This window comes from Meriones unguiculatus, chromosome 8, assembly GCF_030254825.1.
Source record: "Meriones unguiculatus strain TT.TT164.6M chromosome 8, Bangor_MerUng_6.1, whole genome shotgun sequence".
Classification (NCBI taxonomy): domain Eukaryota; kingdom Metazoa; phylum Chordata; class Mammalia; order Rodentia; family Muridae; genus Meriones; species Meriones unguiculatus.
Window position 1 is genome coordinate 31,531,673 of NC_083356.1, and position 21,369 is coordinate 31,553,041.

A 21,369-nucleotide genomic window follows, 5' to 3' on the forward strand; every position below is an offset into this window, starting at 1 on the left:
CACAGTGAATTCCAGGCCAGCCCGGAAAACAAGAGTCTCGTATCGTATCGTATTGTATCCTATTCTATTCTATCAATCAACCAATTGATGAATGAATGAATGAATCAATCAATCAATAAGAGAAATAAAAACCCAAAGAGGTATTATATGGAAAAATCATAAAAATTATATGGACTCTTAAAGAGAAGGCAGAAACCAAATCATGCAAAGCCTTCTATCACCTTAAAGGTAATCTAAATAATTAGAACTAAGGTTGGTGAGACAGTTTAACATTTTTTTAGGGAGCAAACTACAGGTTTAGGTTTATGTTGTGGAAAGGACAAAACAAACCCTTGGACTACAAAGGAGGCAGGAGAATGTGAAAGCTCCAGGGTCCAGTGTGAGTGCAGCCACACAAGGTCTGTGTTGAGTTAGAACCTATCTCACAGCCCTGTGAGAAGTCTGAGGACTGGCTAACAGGAAAGCCACTGCTGACCAGGGCGGATGGATGGAGAAGGTGACTTAGAGTCCATCTCAGTGAGATAGGAAGTGAGGGAACATTAAGAGCCCCAGGGAAGGCAGGAACTTCTCCTGATATTTGGCTATGAAGAGGCACTAACAGAGGCATGACAGGCTCAGAGGCATCACTAGAAAGGCATGAGCATACTTCAGTGTGGACAGGGAATTTAGGTAAAGTATTTATAACCTCAATTTAAAATCTAAAAGAAATACGACACTTACAACTAAAAATTCATCTGTTTTTTCCTGACCATTACAAAAATCAAGCAAAAAATAAGTAGGCACCCTGAAATTAGAGGAACCCCATGAGCAAGAAGAAAGCTGTCATATAGCATCTGAAGGAGAGGAATGCAGTAGGAAATGAAAGCCACTGCCCTTAGTAGAGGAGCTTAAAATGAGGGTAGGACCCTCTCCCACAATTATCGGAGGCATTGTGCCTCAGAGCTGTCATCTGCATCATTCCATCGTTCCAAACTGTCTAAAACAAGACTGCTAATATCTTATCAGCCATTTTGCTAAAACATGTAAAGATTAATAAATAATTTGCAAAGCACATTCTAAATAAAATGTGCTAGAAAAAATGCTAATGCTTGCCCTGTGAAAAATTGTTGGAAGGTGTGACACTCAGTTATAGGTGGCTAAAAATACATTTGATGAAAAGATCATGGCTGAAGTACTGTCTAGACACCAGGAAAAGTTTGGAAAAATAAAGTTAAAATCATTTGCTCTATATAAGATTAGGTGTTTATAATGGAGCCAACCTTAAAGATCAGCTTTGTAAAACTATTTTAAAATAAGAGAGAGGATCCTAACTAAAATGTCCAATCCCCATCCGGAAAGGCAAAGAGGATGGACATCAGAAGAAGAAGAAAACAGGAAACAACCTAGGAACCTACCACAGAGGGCCTCTGAAAGCCTCTGCCCTTCAGACTATCAAAGCAGATGCTGAGCCTGATGGGCAACTGTTGGGCAGAGTGAATGGAATTTTAGGTAAGAACTGGGAAATAGTAAGAGCTGGAGAGGACAGGGTCTCCACAAGGAGAGCAACAGAACAAGAAAATTTGAACACAGGGAACTTCCCAGAGACTCATACTCCAACCAAGGACTATTCATAGAGAAAACCCAGAACCCCTGCACAGATGTAGCCCAGGGCAGTTCAGAGTCCAATTGGGTTACATAGTAATGTGAAGAGGGACTGCCTCTGACATAATCTGATTGGCCTGCTCTTTGATCACCTCCCTCTGGGGGGGGGGGGGGAGCAGCCTTACCAGGCCATAGTAGAGGACAATACAGCCACTTTTGATGTGAACTGACAGACTAAGATCAGAAAGGAGAGGAGAACCTCCCCTATTAGTGGACTTGGGGAGTGGCATGCAAGCAGAGGGAGGAGGGAGGGTGGGATTGGGAGGGGAGGAGGGAGGGGCTTATGGGGGGATGCAGAATGAATAAAGTGTAATTGATGAAAAATTTAAAAAAAATACACAGATATTAAATAATTGAATGAATGACTATGTGTTTTTAAGGCAACTTAAGGAAGTTTTAGTTGGTTTCCTCTTGTACTATCACATGGGCAGGTATGATACAACCAAGCCATGCATCATGGCTTATGGACTCAAACTTTAACTCTCTAGGTGAAAAATAGAACCACTGAAACCTGTCAACAGTTGAGAGTTGAAAGGGGATTAGAAGTGTAGTCACGTGTGTGTGTGTGTGTGTGTGTGTGTATGTATGTATGTATGTATGTACGTACTGTGTGTGTACATGACTTTCTATCCAGTGAATTTGGTCTGTTGTATAAACCTTGAAAATGTGGGGAAAGGTTTTACATGACTCATTAAAAGTAATACTAAAGCCCTGGCTGGTGGACTGCTTCCAAGGATAAAGGTGCTTGCCATCAGGACAGATGACCTAAGTTCAAACCCTGGTACCCATATGGTAGAAGGAGAGATCTGACTCTTCCAAGTTGTCCCATAGAAAACACACACTCCTTCCCTCCCCTCTCCTCTTCAAAAAAATTTTAAAAGAATCATCATAATAAAAAGGAACATTGGAATTCAATGTCTTCTCTGACAATAACTTACTACTAACAATTATTTGTCAAACTATTACAATATTTATGTTCAAGGTTTCCTGGCATCACTGCAGCATTATATCTATAGGAAATAACTTTAATGCTGATTATTTGAAGACAAGCATAAATAAACTCTGGAATGTGCAAACAATATAATGCAGAAATAAAACAGTATCATTAAACTTTACATATGCTTACAGGAAAAAATGTACAAAATCATATAAATTTTAAGAAACATAAAATAATAAGTAAAGATGATGTTTTTTAATGACTGAGAAAAGTGTCCTTACACAGAACAAAAATAAAATGGCTCAAAGACACCATGTAAGTAGTTTTAGGATGTATTCAAGCCACACAATAAAATGAAAATACAATAAAATAAGTCATGAAAAATAGCTAAATTGTAGGTAAGAAGAGTCTTGGCATTTTTGCCTGGGGATGCCATCACTCCTCCTCAGCCCAAGTATGAAAAACCCATAGCTCTGCTGCGGAGAAGCCTCACTTATTCTGGAATAAAGGGTAAAGTACCCCATGCCAGCAGCAATATCAACCACAGTAAAGATTTCAATTGGGAGCAAATGAGGAAGAACAGCAAATCAGCAAGCCAGATACCGCCACCTCCAGTGAGGCAAGCAACACATCAGCTCAATAGAGGAGAACAGAATAGAGCCCAGAAATGATTCTGGCAAGCCCCTAATAGGTTCTCATGCTTACTTGCCGGACAGTGAGACTATGCAGAGGAGACTCCGAGGGATACCAGCAGGAATGAAATGCCAAGATAGACATGAAAATGGGCCACTCTGTATTCCGTACTGCATACCAACAGGGAAATCATATTAAAACTAGTCCTGAGCACAGAGCCTCTGGCCAACCACTGGTCACAACTAGGCTACGAGGACACAGCACGTTGCCTTCTAGAAGGACAGAAAAAACTAAAAGTAAGATAGAAATACATAAACACACATGGTGCCAGCTAGAAAACATGAAGGGCACAGTCTGTGGATTTAGTTTAATTTAATAATTGTAAGCGAAATGGAAGACAAATACCAACAACTACAGCTTTCTTGTACGTGAAACTCTCAGAATTCATACTTGCTTTGGTACGTTATCTAAACTCTAGCATTTTCAATGAGCCATTCTTGTAGAGGAAAAGTAGGCAAAGGTAAGAGGACTCAGATGCTATACTTGCAAAAGAAGCAAAAGTAAAATCACTGCTGTAAAATATCCCCAGAAGCTACTCAGCAGAGCTGAGACAGTGAAACTAGGAAACCTGAAAGAGGCCATTTAAACAACCTCCCCAGACAGAGAAAGAGGAAGAAAAACAAACCCACTGCTACAGGGCAGGAGCAGGCACACCAAGATGCACTTATGGGTCATTCAGGATGAAAGGCAGAAGAGAAAGAAAGATGGAAAGAAATAGCAACTGAAAACATCCCACATGTAAAAAAAGCTTACACATCACCATCATGATAGGGATGTGATGGACAAAACCAAACTCTAGACACAGCAAAAGAACAAATTGCTGTGGACAGTATCAAAGTGACCCCTAGGCTCATTACAAGTTAGGGACCACAAGTCATACAGAGACACAGGAAATGGACTATGGGTACAAATTGTCAAGATTTATAAAGAATACTCTTCATGTAGGTCAAGTAAACTCAACTCCCAGCAAGTCAAGATAGAAGCAGGTCTGCTTTTCAAGAAAGACTTAAGTTAGTTTTTTAAGCTCAAAACCAACCAACCAACCAACGTACTCAGGGACAGCTCCATTCACACAGAGCGTAACACCAGAAATGACAAGTGTGAAAACATGTCCTATAAGCCAGTCTCTCAGGGTTCCCACCATGTAAGCTTTAAAAAACTAACAGTAAACCATATCTTACAAGAAGTGAAAGAGAACAGTATATAACGCTGGAGTAAATGTAAACTTGGCTTTACATATCAAAATCAACTAATGTGATGTGCTATTATTAGTAGAATAAAGGAGAAAAAAACCTACAGGGTCATCTGAGTAGGAAAACACAGAGGACTGGGAAGGGGGTCCTGTACAAAGACAGAGGAAAATATCATAGGCATCCCAAATGCCGGGAATGGTCTTTGGTAATAGCATGATAGATATGTCAAAGAACCCTAACAATTCCATTAATAGAAATTCACTGAATCTTCTTGATGTCTCTATTTTTTTTTTTTAATATGCTCTAGAAACAGTAAAAGTATCCAGCAAGGTCAAAGAGCAAAATCAGTGTGGAGAAAATCAATTGTACCTCTAAATAAATGTTCCATTCGTACCAATATCAGAAAACATAAAATATTTGGAAATGAGGCTGGAGAGCTGGCTCAGCAGTTGAAGAGGATTTGCTGTTCTTGCGGGGTTTGATTCCCAGCATGCACACAGACGCTCACAATCTGCAATGGCTGCAGCTCCGGAGGATCCAGTACCCTCTTACGGCCTCTGTGAGCACTGCACATTTGTGGTGCACAGGCACACATACAGGCAGAACACTCATACATATAAAATATTTCTTTTAATATTTGGAAATAATTTTTATGAAATAAGTATCAGGCTGGACTCTAAAAGTCATGAAATACTTTTGAGTTGTCAGAGAATATTGGTTTTGAGAAGTACTTCATATTCACAGAACAGAATGCACTAAGTTAAAAATTAACTCCAAACTCATCTAAAAATTGAAGAAAACATCTAGCAAAATCCTTGCTGAACATTATAGAAGTCAGAAGCTGATGCTAAAGCAAACATAAAAATGCAAAAGAACCAAGAAAACTGACAAAGAAACACAAACCAGGGTGCCTGCCACACCTGGACTGGGGAGGGTCTGAGGGAAACCTGGGCTAACTTACAAGAACTTTTTTTTTTTTTTTAAGGCAGGGGCAAACAACACCAAGGTGGACAATTTACACACCCAGATTTCAAAGTTAATTGAAAGGAAGAAGGAAAAGTGTGCAACTGGATTGGAACAGGCTTAGTAAAGCAATGGGGCAGAACTGAAAGTCCCAGGTAAATTTGTACTAGACAATGCAAAAGAGGGACAACAGAAAAAGTCAACTTCAGATTATAACCTCATACCATACACAAAATCAATACAAAGTGACGTAAATGGAAAGAATCTTATGAGGTCTTTTTGTTTTGTTTTGTTTTTTTGTTTTGAGACAGCATCTCACTAGGTAGCCCTGCCTGGCCTGAAACTTGGTATGTAGGTCAGACTGGCCATAAACTGCACACGAGCGCAGGGTTTATACCATCACAGCTGGCAAAAAATCCTTAACTGAAAGAACTCTCTAAGCATTGAAAGAGTAACTCTGCTTTGGCCAGACAAATTATCCAGGTTAGAAAAGTAAAACCCTACCTCCTAGCAGAGGAGCATAAAGGCCATGGGATGGAAATTACCACTGTAGCCACCTGTAGAAGAAGGGATCTGACCCCTGTGCCATAATTCCAGTTTAAGTCATCTCTGTGAATATACAATTCCACAGTACTCTCTCTCAGACTACAAACTCTAGATGGAAGGGACTGTCATCACTGGATTAAGAGTGTCTACCACAGTGAGCACTGTTCTTAGACAAGACTGAAGATGTAGTTCAGTAGGATGATTTGCTGAGTGAAAACCAGTCTTAAAATATACTTCAATCTAAATGTAATCGTTGGTTTCTTGATAGCAGATATGATCATAATCCATTCTGTATATGTCACTCTCCCAGCAGAGACCGGACTTCTAAGGACAGCCTCAATGTGGACAGTTGCCTGGGAAATATGCCAGCTTTTCTATAATAAGTGTCTACAAAGCCAAAGTGTTTAGTTTATCAAGAGGATGCAGGAAAATGGCTCCTTTCAGCACTAGCACACAAATAAATTTTTGCTTTTTTTTTCCCATTTATTTATTTATTATTTATTCATATAATTGTGATTTATTCATTTTGTATCCCAGCTGTAGCTCCCTCCCCACCCCTTTTCAATCCCACTCTCCCTCCCTCTTCTCCCATGCACCTCCCCCAGTCCAATGATAGGGGAGGACCTCCTCCCCTTCCATCTAACCCTAGCCTATCAGGTCTCATCAGAACTGGCTGCACTGTCTTCCTCTGTGGCCTGGTAGGGCTGCTGTAACCCCTCAGGGGTTGGTGATCAAAGAGCCAGCCAATGAGTTCATGTCAGAGAAATCCCCATTCCCCTTTACTAGGGTAACCACTTGGACATTGAGCTGCCATGGGTTATATCTGTGCAGGGGTTCTAGGTTATCTCCATACATGGTCCTTGGTTGGAGTATCAGTTTCAGAAAAAGATCCCTGTGCCCAGATTTTTTGGTTATGTTGCTCTCCTTGCAGAGCTCCTGTCCCCTCCAGGTCTTTCTATCTCCCCCTTCTTTCATAAGATTCCCTGCACTCTGCCCAAAGTTTGGCTATGAGCCTTAGCATCTGATTTAATACCCTCCGGGGTAGAATCTTTCAAAGGCCCTCTGTGGTAGGCTCCTGTCCTGTTCCCTGTTTTCTCCCTCTCCCGATGTCTGTTCCGTTTGCTTTTTGGAATGAAGATTGAAAATCTTACTCAGGGTCCTCCTTCTTGCTTAGCTTCTTTAGGTGTACAGATTTTAGTATGTTTATCCTATATTATATGTCTAATATCCACTTATAAGTGAGTATATACCATGTGTGTCTTTCCGTTAAACAGCAACAAATCAACTAATCCAATTAAAAAAATGGGGTACAGAGCTAAACAGAGAATTCTCAATACAGGAATATCAAATGGCAGAGAAACACTTAAAGAAATGCTCAACATCCCTAGTCATTAGGGAAATGCAAATGTAAATGAACTTGAGATTTCACCTTACAACCAACAGAATGGCTAAGATCAAACACTCAAGTGACAACACATGCTGGAGAGGATGTGGAGAAAGGTGGAACCCTCCTCCAATGTAAACTTGTATCAGCACTCTAGAAATCAATCTGGTGCTTTCTCAGAAAATTAGGAATAGTGCTACCTCAAGATCCAGCTACACCACTCCTAGGCATATATCCAAAATATGCTTAAGTACACAACAAGGACATTTGCTCTACCATGTTCCTAGAAGCTTTATTCGTAAAAGCCAGAATCTGTAAACAACCTACATATCCCTCAATGGAGTAATGGATAAAGAAATTGTGGTACATCTACACAATGGAATACTATTCAGCAATTAAAAACGAGGAAATCATGACATTTGCAGGCAAATGGTGGGAACTAGAAAAGATCATCCTGAGTGAGACATACAAATAATTAAATTAACTTTCAGAATGAAGGTAGGGACACATTTCTTTTAAATCATTACTTCTATGGCAATACCTACCTTCTGAAAGGTGACACCCCCCCCCAGTAGAGCATTTGCCTCACACCCTTTACACCCTAAACATCTCAGGTGTGTCTGCATGCTATACTCAACCATCCACTGGAGTTTCTATTCTCCCCTAAACTACACATTACTCAAAGGGACAGAGACTGCTTTCATTTAGGTCTGCATGTCCCACACCAAGCATAGAACAAGCATATGGAGGACATCAATGACTAAGAGACAGCATGAAGTTTATGTGGCATTTTCAGAATCACATAAAAACTTATCTTGTAGTCCCCAAATTGGAATTATTGATTCTGCTCTTCCAATTTTTTAGTCTTATAAACTTGGTAGTAGTATTTAATCTGTCTAAAATTCCATTGCTTTAAAAGGAAACAATTCTCACACAGAATACTGTGACATCTACGATACAGGACAAATAGGAAGCTCTTAACAGAGAGAGCTACAAAGCAACTAGGGACCAGATCATCAAGGATTTGGGTAAAGACTCAACATGAACCTATAAGTCAAGGATCATGGAAAAGTACTAACAGGGATGAGGAACTTCTTGATTTCTTCTAAGGCATGCCCCATCCGGGCATACGCTTCAGCTGGGGGAGCGAACACTTCAATGAGCACATGCAGGTCGTCATTGAGGTGGAAGTACTTCGCTTCTCCACTTTTCCTCAGCTCTTCCTCCTGAAGAAGAAAATCATGTTTAAGATGTGTTATTTTCAGGCAGGAAAAATTTACCTAAAACTTATTTGACATATGTTTGTCATGAAAGATACAGCAATTAGCACCCCAGGATGGTTAAAAACTACAAATTTGATCCTATTTTTTCTCAGAAACCCTAGACAAGCATCGTATCCTGCAGGGATACAGTCTCCCCTACTCTGATGCTGCCCCTAAGGAATCATCTGTCCCTGACTACCTGCTGATTCTTGTCAGCTCCTTCCTTCCCTGTTACCTGCCCCAGCTATGCACAAACTTCTGTTCTTCTTCTTGGCTAGGTTCCCAGCTCACTTCTATAGGAGCTTGCTGTTTTAGGCATGCTGACACCAAGCATTCACCACAATCCAAAATGTTTAAGCTCACTGCATTCTTTCGATTTTCCCTCATTAGCAGGAGACTGACAGAGCAGACCCTGTATGCCCATCTAGTCTGATGATGTGTGAAGGGCTAGTTTATGCTTTTCATTTTCTATCTCAAACCTCAGCTGAATTGTGAAGGATGTCTTGTGACTGGTCACTATGCAACCCAGAGTGAGTTCCAGCAATATGTCCCATAACTTCAAAACTAGGGAAATGTACAGGAAAGGATACACACTCTGGGATTTTGTGCTCAAATCTCAAATCCCATCTTGACTTCTTAACTGTGGAGAAGTGCCTTTACCCTATCAGGAAGAATTTTAACATGGGACAGAACTAGTGTAGTGTTATCTGATGGGGCTGTTGACATCAGACTCCTCAAAACAGTGTCCAACATGCTATCTACAGCAGGACACACCTGTACCATAGGTGATGTGGGTAAGATGCACATCACTATGCCTGACATCAACTGAACGCCCAACCAACGTCCAGAGCATCACTGTAGCTACAGGAAACCCAGCCACTGATAGGCATCAACATGCATCATCAACGTAGCAAATGAATGAACTTGAGTTTGGGTTAATTTTGCTATAGTAGAGAACACCATTAGAATTTAAAGTGATTTTTGTTTTTCAAATGTGAGTTTTAACACTAAGAGCTATCTCTTTAGAAACAAACAAAATTAGGTGAGATTTATGCAGGCTAAAGTCAAACAAGTAAAATGATCACCTGCAATCAATATCCAAGCAGTACAGCAGGAAGAGCTGGCTATGTGCCAGCAAATAGGATCATGTTAGTACATACCTAAAGGGAAGTATGTTACTTAAGCTATCACCTGTGGCTGCTTTTGGTGATGCTTTTAAAGGTTTAACTGATTGATCACATAATGGAGGCAGCAAGTATGATGATGATGATGATGAGGATAATGATGATGATGATGATTAGGAGGAGGACAATGCTGGGGAGGAGTAAAAAGGGAGCTTTGAAAAAGAATATAGCAGAGAGCTTGCTATGACTGGGATCTTGAGTTTCCCTCACAAGTTCATGTTCCCAAAAAGGTGACTGAAGAGGAGGGCTTGGAGGTAGGGGCAAGAGCTTCAGATGACTGGAGGTGAGCCCTGGAAGAAATATTAGTTACCAGTCCCATCCTCTGTTTCCTGCTTCCTGGCCATGAGGGAGAGCTTTTACTGTTCTATACTCTAGGCATGATGCGTTGTCTCACTACAGATCCACAAACAATGGTGTCAACACATCCTAGGGTAGTATCCCAAAACTATGGGCCAAAACAAGCCTTTATTCTTTCATAAGCTCATTATTTCATGTATTCGCTATTTGAAATTGCTACAAACTAACACAGAAGAGCCAGAAGTGCTCTCAGAGGTTTTACTGAGTGTGGCAAAGAAAAGTATAAGATCCAACACAGAGAAACACAGTTCAGTCTCTTGTATAAGATTTGGGTTGATGTCTGGGTAACAGTGACAACCTGAGAACTGTATTTGCAACATCTGGGAAGAGAGTAAAATAATTCTAAATACCCAAATATAGAAACAGTCTTTCACACCCACATGTCTATCTAGTGAACATCTACAATGCCTGAACCACTGAGGCAGCTCCTCAAAACGAGACAGTAGTTGTCATGGTTACTTTTCCCTTTTGTGACCTCCTGGCCCGTGCTCATAGCCTGCTTGCTCCCTACTATAGAGTAGTAGCCTACAGGCACACAATAATAGTCAAGCACCTAGTCTTCCCAGGCAGGATCTAGAACATTTTTCTAGAGAGATGTATAATGAGAAGAACTCACTGATGAGATGAAGAATTGGCAGAGCTGACTCTGATTTAATGCTAATCTCAGGTCCATAAGGCAGAGTAGGGCCCATGAAATCAATGGGCATGGACTTCTGGTTCTATTCCATTGACAGTGGTTGGGTGGAGTGGAAAATACACAATATATTCTCTTCCTCATTACTCTGTGGCTTGACAGAATGATCAGCCAAGTGCAGGATCACCTTACATATTTGGTGACAGACCCACATGGTTAGAGACAAATGGGAGAAGTATGAGCAGGTGGCAAGCTTTCTGGGATTGAGGTCTAAGCTTATAAATAGGGTGCCCTTACAGCAAAGGCAGAATGAGCCAAAATGCCTCAGTGACAGTCATTCCTGAGGACTACTGTAGAACAGTCCGCATGCTTCCTTCTTCAGACAACTCAGTGCTGCTCAGGCTATACATAACGTCACCAGAGTGACATGGATAGGGGTGATTCATTATTTCACAACACAGACTCCTTCTTCTTGAGGATGACTGGCTACTGTCCTTGTTGTGTGCCAAATATACCAACAGCACCAAACAAGCACAGCCGTATTAGGATAATGTAGAAGCATCACTAACGTTTGATAGTAGGCTGTGTGAGGCTGGTACACGTCCTGTTTTCCACTTCCACTAGTGCTACTGTGAGAGGCACACGGTGTCATTAAGAGTTAACCTAATAATACAGCTGATTCCTATGGTTAATTCAGATAATGACCCAGGTTCCTAGCATGTACAACAAGGAAAATGTTATAATCTATCACATCTCCTAAGTATAGCATGGATTGGAGGCAGAGTTCCTGTATTAGGAAAACTATGCTCAGATGAACTTTGCTTGAGAGGCAACACTTCATTTAAGTAACTTTACATCTAAAACTCATTATTTAATGTTTCAGAGTGGGTGATTTTGAATGTGGACTTGATTCTCAGTAACATACATTTCTAACATTAAGAGGTGTGACAACAGAGAACAAGGCAAGAGGTGCTGTTAGTGAAAATTCCTCAGCAGTTGAAACAACTAATCAATACAGTAACTCAGTAATTTTTAACTTCTCAAAATAGGGAATACAATACGAATACTTTTTAGACTGTGAAGCAATTATTAGAACATTTAAAATCTTTTAAATATGATAAAATGAGTGTATCAAATAAAGGTCAGGAAAAGAAGTCAATGCGCACACACTGTAAGTCAAGTCCCAACATGCATCACTTAATGGCTGGAAGGCATTGTAAGAAGTACATTACTGAACCACAGTCTCCTGTGGATACTGTGAACCATCTCGTAGACTCCCACATCCCCAGCACTGGGCAGCGGAATCTTAGACCACAGAATCTTAGACACATGGTCCTTTGTAGACCACACATCCTTATGTAGTATGTGGAAGTGGGTGAAAGATCTCTACAGTAAAAAAGTCCCAAAGGAACTAATTTAAAACACAACGGTGGGGAGTCTACTGGTAACTTATCTTTCTCTTCGTTGTAAAAAGTGATAATGTACACTCAGAATAAATAACAGAAGCACTACTGTTTGATTTTATGCATGAATCTTAAATAGTTAAAAGTGGTAAGATACTATGTTTGGGATCTGAACAGAGAAATCCAATCTTCAACAGCATCAAAATATAACCCTTTATAAAACATTTTTCTATAATTCCATCTGAGTTTCTACTTAGCTCTTAGACACTAGGCATAGCACAACAGGCAATAAACACAGCAGTCATAATAGTACATGGCCAACAAGGTCGCCACTGTCTATAGCCAATATTACCTTTGCTTTGTCTCTCATGGAACCTTTTCCAAGGATGGACATTTTTGTCAACGTTTCTTCTTGTAAGCGCTTCAGAGAATTGCCACGCGGACCCAAAAGCTTCCCCACAAAGTTGAACTAGGAAAAACAAACCGGCCAGATTTGTAACATTCAAGTCTTAAAGTAGTTTAACACCAGCCTTCACTATTGGGAAACAATGCCAAACAGCACTCATCAATAAAAAGTACTTAATGTTCCTGCTACACAGATCAGACTGTGGTATTTTCCAGACCACAAAAGTGGTGCCAAAGGTGTAAAATTTAAATAGGAATCCTTTGTACTTGCCATTTCAGTGACAGTGGTAATTGGGAATTTCCTAGCATCCACAAGCAAGGGAGGATTAGCATACACATGAGAAAAATGGTACACAAGCCCTGGAATGGGACACATGAGTTTTCCTGCTTTGTCAGCACTTAGGTTTACTCACTCAATGAATGAACTGACCCAGGTGAATTCTCGGTCAGTAACTGAAAATGAATCACAATGAAATAACTCTTCCAAAATAACGTGAAGTAAGAATGCAGGAAATTCTTGAAATAAGACATCTATGGTTTCTAATTTAATAAGCAGGGAGGAAGTGAGTTACTGGGCACATATCCTGAGGTTAGACTGCCATGGTTTACACTGGGAAGCATCCTGTCCTCTATCTTCCTGGTTCACTCTCCTGTACAACAGACATGAGGACAGGAGCCACAATTCTAAGGTCATCTCGAGGACTACATGGTTCAGTGAGAATGAATAATTCTAAAAATACTTAGCATTTAACACACATGCAAGAAACACCTTGAACAAAGGAATTATAATCAGAAATATTGCATACATTTCTAAAGCTTTCCCTTAATTGAGATAAATTACAAATATTTCTGTCTGTAAACCAAAAACTCAACCGGTTCAACACTTATTTCTCTTTGGAAAGATTTCTGAGTCCACACTTGGGACACCCTCTGCTCTCTGCGTGGTCTATGCCACAGCTGTTGCTGTTTTAAGGGGGGTAGTACAGCCGTAAGCAGTTGAACTAACTATGGCAGTTCATGTGACTTTCTTGAAGTCAATTAACACTTCAAACATCAAAATGGCATTTTTTTTTCATACTCACTTTTTATTCTATTGGTCTTCAATCAAAATTCAAACTGTTTTTACTTTTACATGGAATCAGCTTGGTAGGGTCATCAAGCATCCTGAATCACCCATATCTGCCTACTCCCCCTCCCCCATCTTCCTAGAAGTTTCTATTGTTTGGACAGTAGATCCTCTGAGGTAGATTTCTAGGAGTCTCTTGTTTATCCTGACTTGACTCTTTGGAGGGTACAACTTCATTCCTTACATAACATTGATTCTTTCTTTTCCTCTGAAATATTTAAATAATAACAAGGTTTTCTCTTTTGATTATTTTTAAATTTTCATTCATCTCTCACCCACCCCTCTCAAATTCACGAACTCTATTTATTATTGTTACATCTGTCTGTTTGCCTGCCTATCCATCTGCCCATCCATCCGTCCAACCATCCATTCATCCATCTATCGACCTACCCACCCACACAGACACACAGTCGCCTAAGTTCATTTAACTCTGCTCGTATGTACGTATACTTAGCATTGAACACTTAGAATTGAATTTCTACCTACCATAGGAAAAGAGTAAACCTTCCTATAGTTCTTCATCTTGGGGTGGAACCTTGTGAGATTTTCCCCATCAAGAATAGCACACTAACTGGTACTGTCATTAATCAGGACTTGTAAACATTTTGCTAATATTTCATGTATGCAGCTTCCCTGCCATGACTGGAAACTACTGTTTTACACCTAGTGTCCTGGTCTTCTTACAATCTTATCACCCCCTCTTCCTTCATGTTTCCAAAGCATTATCAGTAGAGGATGCACTGTGGATGTGTCAGTTGAGACTGGGCTCTCCACATTCATTTATTCTCCTCATTTTGACCAGTTGTGGATCTCTATTGCAGTATCCATGTACTGCAAAAAAGATTCCTTGGTGAGGGGTGAGATTCACTTATGTGTGGGTATATGGACAAGTATTTAGAATGCAGTAAGAAATTATACTGGTTTGTTTAGGAAAGTGACAGTAGTAGATTAGCTTCTAGGGTCCATGAATCCCCAGCCATGGGTGCAGTTGAGTAGGTTTACAGTAGCAACACAGATACTTCCTACTGGCAGACCTAAGTCTAACTAGATAGCTATTGATTACCCTGAAAATATGTCACTATTGAATCAATGGAGGTGCCTTTTGAGCCTGTCATTGCCTTGTTTCTCTGGCTTCACAGCTGGGAGGAGTATCAGTTGTGTTTCTCCTTTTGCAGCTCATGGAGCTCCTTCTGATACCATGAGAGCCAGACCTCAGGGAGGAAACTTCCAGGTCAGTTTCCTGGAAGTTTCCTCCAAGTCCTCTGTCCAAAGTGTGTGGTGTCTCCAGCAATAGGGTCTAATGTACAAGTTAAAGAGGGTAATCAAGTGCAATGGCAAGAATCTATATTAGTTTTAGAGTTCCTTGATCAACAAATAGAAGGGAGATTTCCCTTGCCTGTCACTGGGATTTTGTTAGGTTGTATCTGACTCCTGAAAGAACACTATCACCTTGTATAGTGGAACTCCATTTAAATGATACATATGTACATTCATGCATGTAGATTGTGTGCATGTGTATATATATGTCTGTATTTTAAAGTAAGCCTATAAAATGTTTCCTATGAATTCCCCCTGCGTTACTGATTTCTCCTTCCTATGTCTTCCTCTGTATTATCCTTCCTTCTCTGACTCATAAATAAGTTCCCCATCATAGCTTTCCCTTTCCCCATTCATAGCACACAGGTCCTACTCTTCTCCATCTTTGCGTCCCCTCATCATGGTTTCTTTCTATTTTCCTGGCTTCTTCAGTTATTCCGGGTCACATCTCAAACACTGAAGATTTGGATCAAGATCCACAAATAAGAGAGCACATGTAGCATTTGTCTTTCTGAGTCTGAATCACCATACTCAGTGTAATGTGTTCTAAGTTCTACCCATTCGCATGCCAAGTGTCATGGTTATATTTCCCTTGACTGCTGAATAGAATTGCATTGTCTATGTTCCACATCTTCATCATCCATCCATCCTTGCTACAACAGTCCCTTTCTGGATGACAGCAATGACTTTAACAAACACAGTCTCTCCTTAGTGAATTCAGGGTTCAACCTTTAGTATAGCAACTATGTATGTAAGACAGATAGAAAAAAAATACATTTCAGCATTTATTTCTCCATTATGTCAACATGTACTGAATAATTTCATTATACATCTGCATTAACAAATGAAACTGCTAGCATTTCTTTCTAGAAGCAATGATTTTTTTTCTCCAGATGCCAATTACACAAGCGCGCGCGCGCGCGCACACACACACACACACACACACAGAGAGAGAGAGAGAGAGAGAGAGAGAGAGAGAGAGAGAGAGAGAGAGATAACAGGCAAAGTTCTACAACCACTAGGATGGCAAATGGACATCAGTAAGTGTTTCCCAACAGAGAGTGTACATGAGTTGCAATAGTCATGACCTTCACTAACGAAGGCCAACTGCCCTCCTACACATGTGATATAAAATTTTTCCCTGAGGACAATTATATCCAAACCTCAACAACACAAAGGGCTTTAGTTAAGAAGTTTTCCTTAATTGGGTACTTACCAAAAAGTGACTAGTCCAATGCATGGATGTTATCAACTCTAACTCAACACTTTCCTTTACCATAACAGTTTCAAAGCCATTCTTTTTCAGAGCTCCAAGTCCAGAAAGGCCAACCACCTCCCAGTACCTCAGTGGCTCAAGTCTACAGACTGACTTCCCTGGAAGATACTGGCCAGGCCTTCAGTGTGCACAGCCCTACCTACAATGCCTGTGCAGAGAGCATATAAGTATTTAAGGAACTAACTGTATTCTAGCAAACTGATACTGGAGTATGCTTAAGTCTGTCCATTTTTCTTTAGCCCCACATTAACTTAACCATCCATCACCTACCTCGTCTCATAGATAACCACTAGAGTGGCCTTACTCTCCATCTCCTCCTACTTACTTCCATCAACAGAAAGGGGTCTTTTTGAAAAAGAAGGGGGGGGGGCTGGAGGGGCTGGAGAGATGGCTCAGGGTTTAAGAACACTTGTAGTTCTTCCAAAGGTCCTGAGTTCAATTCCCAGCAACCACATCGTGGCTCATAACCATCTATAGTAAGATCTGGTGTGCAAGCAGAATGTTGTATAAATAATAAATAAATCTTTAAAAAATAGTTTAAAAAAAAAGAATGAGAAAGCTGGCAACAGCAGGACTCTGATTAGAACACAGTGGTATTACTATTCTTAGAACCTATGTGCTAATATTTAGCATTGGCTGTGAAGGGCCTTTCTCATAGAATCAGCAAATCTATAGCCACCATGCCCCAGCATAGCCCATGCAGCTTGGCCGTAGACAGCTGGAGAGAATTATTTCTGCCCTGAAAATGGAGGAACAGCTGTACTTGCTACAAATCAATACTCTATCCCAGAAAAACTTTAACCCCATAGCATCCCTGGCACATATAGTAAGCCACAACACTCAGACATCTGAAACAGCATAAGAGTATAATTTAGTCACTGAATTACAAAGATGGACATTTTCTTGAAGGATCACTCTGTCCCCAGATCCCATAGGGAGAAAGAGAATACTTAATCCTCAATTCCTGATAAGCTGGCGACAGTGTGAAGCTATCACTGTGGAGATACACCCAGAACTATCTAAGCAATCATTAACCTCCAGGAAGAAGGGAGTGATGAGTGAAAGAAAAAGCAGCCCAGAGCCATGCTGCCACTACTGAGGTCTGCTCAACTACAAGTGAGGCCTGCACTCAGATGATGATGTCTACTTAAGGGACTGAGGCACAGAGCAACCACTGAGGCCACTGTGAACTCTTGCTACTGGAGAACATATTTTATTCAACTTGTGAAATCTCCATGCCCAAACAAACCCTAAAACAAACAAAGTGTGTGTGTGGGGGGGGGCAGAAGCAATAGAGTAATGATCTTCGGACCAGGAACCAGAGCACCTACCTATCTCTTGTTGTTTATGCTGAGAAAGCCACATCTATATCCATAAAGCAATATAGCATAAAAACACTCTTTGGACAACAACTAAAAAGAAAACATCAAACCGGAAGGTCCTGTCACTGGGGTTGATGCTCACAGGGATAGCACTTGACTAGCACGTAAAAGGTCTTGAGTCTGATCCCTGACAGCACAAAGCAAACAAAAACTTAAAAACCACAAATGTGCTCCCAGTGTTGAGCCCTGCTCACTCTAAGCTAGTCCATAGTGAATCAAACAATGGTTTCCAGACTGTGCCTTGCCTTGAGTAGCTCCATTGTGAGTTTGAGCCACGTGCTGGAGAATAACTCTATATCCTGCTTGTGACAGTGAACAACCATCTTCTGTCCAAAACCAACCACAGTGCAGACTGATAGCTATGGTGCTCACACAAGGAAAGCATTGTCACCTATAGTTTGCCAAATATGGTCAGCAGTCACTGTATCAGAAACCTCAAACCTCAACACACCAGACCAAGGATGGATGAAAGATCATGTAAGAGGAAATAAAGCTGAATATCTGCCTTTTGTCCCTCATGTTGAGAAAAAGCCGTATCTTTCTCAACCTGTGTTCAACACTCTAGGCATACTTACTTAGTAGAAGGAATGAACTGAGTTCCAAGTTTTGAAATTCACAATTGTATACACACACAGACACACACACATACACTTACATAAAAAGACTTAAAGGCACAGTGTATGATAGGCCTCTATTAGGAGAACACAGCAGTAGCCATGTACCCCTCACAGACCATCCAAACAGATGTCCATTTTGTCTTGTCCATTCTGTGTGCATCCTCAGCAATGATTTATCTGGTTCCCTACAGACACTTGTTTTAGCATCTTTATCAGCTCTGTGTTGGCCTTCAGCAGCTTCAGTAGCTCTGTCTCTTCTTCCACAATCCCTCACCTACTCTGCAACATAATTATATATCACTGTATACAGTATAAAGTTAGCATTAAGAATGGGCACTAGAATAAAGAGCCTAGGGGTCACTGGCAGCCACACAGTTGGGCAGAAGCATAACCACTTGGTGAACTGAAGCTAACAAAGGGACCAGCTCGGGAGCTCACTGGCACTTGGAAGTTTCTGGTGCACTTCCTCACAGCAGTCGCCTCACTAGCACTTGTGACAGCTGATGCCTTTGATCCATTAGGTTTGGAGTAGGTGGTTGTGAGCCACTAGACATAGCGCCTGGGACCAGAACTCAGATCTCAGGAAGAATAGCAAACACTCTTTTCCACTGAGCTATAGCTCAGTATGTTTTAAATGGTACTAAGCCATTTGATCCAACACACATGTTCTATTACAGATATTGGAAACTTTTCCAAGATATTATAAAAGTCAGTAAAAAACAGTACAAGTGAAGATGGGGATTAGTTTTCACCTAGCCTTAATGACTTCACTAAATAATTTGGGAGAGAGAGCTCCATTCTACTATTATCTGGGTCAATTGTGTTACATTCAAATTATTACAAACTTAACAGTGTTGCACAATAGCCATTTTGTTTATCTGCTAACAATTCAGAAAGTTGCACAAGGAAAAAGAGGAGCATCTGGGGCCATCTGCTGTTGCTATAACAAAATGTATGAGCCTGGGTGGTTTCAATGAATCAAGGTTCTAGAGGCTGAATGTTTGAGATCAGGCAGCTGCACTTGAAAAGGGCCCCTTATTGCAAACTTACACTGCAAGAACACAGAAAACAAGCAGAAGTATGGTGCAGAACCAGCACAAGGAGACAGCCCCGCTGTATAAACAAACAACTCTCCTGGTAACTAAGGTAGGCCAGAGAGCCAGAATTCACTCTTTGTTAATGACCTCATCATTTTTTTTAAAGGCCCCTCTTCTCAACAACCCGCAGAAAAACAGTCCATTTTCCATATGGGTCTCAGAAGACCCACTGAAGTTGGGAAGCAACGGACAGGCTAGCAAAGCTTGATACAACAGCCAGCCTCATGGGAATAAGCAGATTACCCACTCTCTGCCCATAAGCCAGTGCTGGCTGCCTACAGGGCACCACAGTCCTCACTGGTTTCAAGGATTGTCCTTCGGCTATGTCCGTGACTTTACTACAATAGTGAGTGGGCTGGCTGGCTGGCTTAGGAAAGTTAACCTTGTCAATTCTTCCAGCCTAATCTCTGGCACAGTCTTGCCCATGCTGTTAGTAAAGGAAGCTCCATATCAGGACAGACAAAGCATAAGTGTGCTGGTTTGGAGTCATGTGGCTCAGCTCAGCACACTGCTCCACCATAGACAGAACTGATCAGGCAAGCCAGGCTCAACCAGGCTGAGTTAACCGCTTCAAACACCGTGGTGTTTTCTAAGACTTTGGAAGCTGCTTTGCTTGTTCAAGTGGGAAAAGGGTGGCAGTCTCTCTGATGTTAAAGGCAGTCTCTCTGATGTTAAAGGCCCTCTCTCGCTCATCTTTGTACCTCAACAGCAGCCTAAAACAAAACCTTGCTTATAAGAGGCAAGCAACATTCCATGCATACAACACCGAGTAAATAACACAAACCAAACATAATACTCAAGTTCTGTCAGTAACTACTGAGGTCTTAAATACAACCAAATGTAGAATACACCATAGAAATAGGTGGAAAGAAGCAGGTTTTTAGAACCAGGTTTCCAGGTTTCTAGTGCTAACAAACGAAGAGTATCTTTTACCTGAGATCTTATGAAACCTTAATGTGTATTTAACATTCTGAAAGTAACTATATATCCTAGGATAATATAAAACAATACAGTATCACACTATGTAAATATATTCTCCAAAGGTGGGGCTGAATTATGCTAAAGAACAAAAGAGTTCAGGTAATTTTTAATGTTTTAGTAGAGTTGGATGTACACATTGCAAAGAAATTTAAGAGTCAAGAAACTGAGACGCTAAGGAGCAGGTGAAGTAGACCCATGGGTATGCTTCATGTAGACGGCCATCGTCGACACCTGTTTATCACCATCCATGCATGCCCAGGCTCCTGTACCATAACAGATGAAGGTTTATACACACATACATTTACCTCTTTAAAATCCCACTGCTGTTCTACCATTGGTTGAAAAAAAATCAATAGTAACAATGTGTGTGTGACTCACCAGAACAAACTGGATGCAGAGATAGTTTCTAGTGAGGAAACTGTTCTTAGCGATTCCCACTGCCCTTGGAACTCTCTCTCCGAATAACCTCCCATCACTTCTTCAAATTCTGTCCCACCACCTCTCTTACATTATTCACCCTTTCTAGCCCATAGTATTTGGTGAAATGTGTGCCTTCCACTGGTAAAATTATGAATTCTCTTAGTCTAAAGTAGAACCCACTTTGATTTTCTATCTTCCTTGCATAATAGCTTCACTGTAGATACTTATGAAATTAAAGCTTATTTTCCCCTCAAATTTAATGGCATTGTTCAACAGTTTATTTCATTTTTTTTTTTTTTTTGCTACAGAGATGATGGTAACATATTTGTGCTGCCAATAAATGCTTTCATTTAAATGTCTTAATTTTCCTAGCAAACGTAACTATTACTGGTTGTAGATTATAGCACTCCTCCATCAAGTGCTGCTTTTACCACGGAATTTGTAAATGGTAGAGGGCAATGCACTCAGATGTTACCAAATGTTTTTAAAAAAATTATCAGTGGAGCTTACAAGTAATTTCTCTAGATTCTATGAGCAGGGAGCAAATATGT

The 21,369-nt window shown here is 40.7% G+C and overlaps 1 protein-coding gene across 10 annotated transcripts in view; it reads right to left on the reverse strand.

Moving 5' to 3' along the window:
- Nucleotides 1-21,369, reverse strand: part of Khdrbs3 (KH RNA binding domain containing, signal transduction associated 3) — a 168,395-nt gene that overhangs the window by 76,751 nt on the left and 70,275 nt on the right. For all 10 annotated transcript variants that reach the window (XR_009593689.1, XR_009593690.1, XR_009593691.1 and 7 more), the window contains 2 exons: nucleotides 12,550-12,666; nucleotides 8,437-8,583 (listed from right to left, as the gene is read on the reverse strand). Coding sequence is in view for 7 of the 10 variants with exons in the window: in XM_060389318.1 (XP_060245301.1) it covers nucleotides 8,437-8,583; nucleotides 12,550-12,666 (264 nt within the window). In the remaining 3 variants the exon portion in view is untranslated. The remainder of the gene's footprint in view (nucleotides 1-8,436; nucleotides 8,584-12,549; nucleotides 12,667-21,369) is intronic.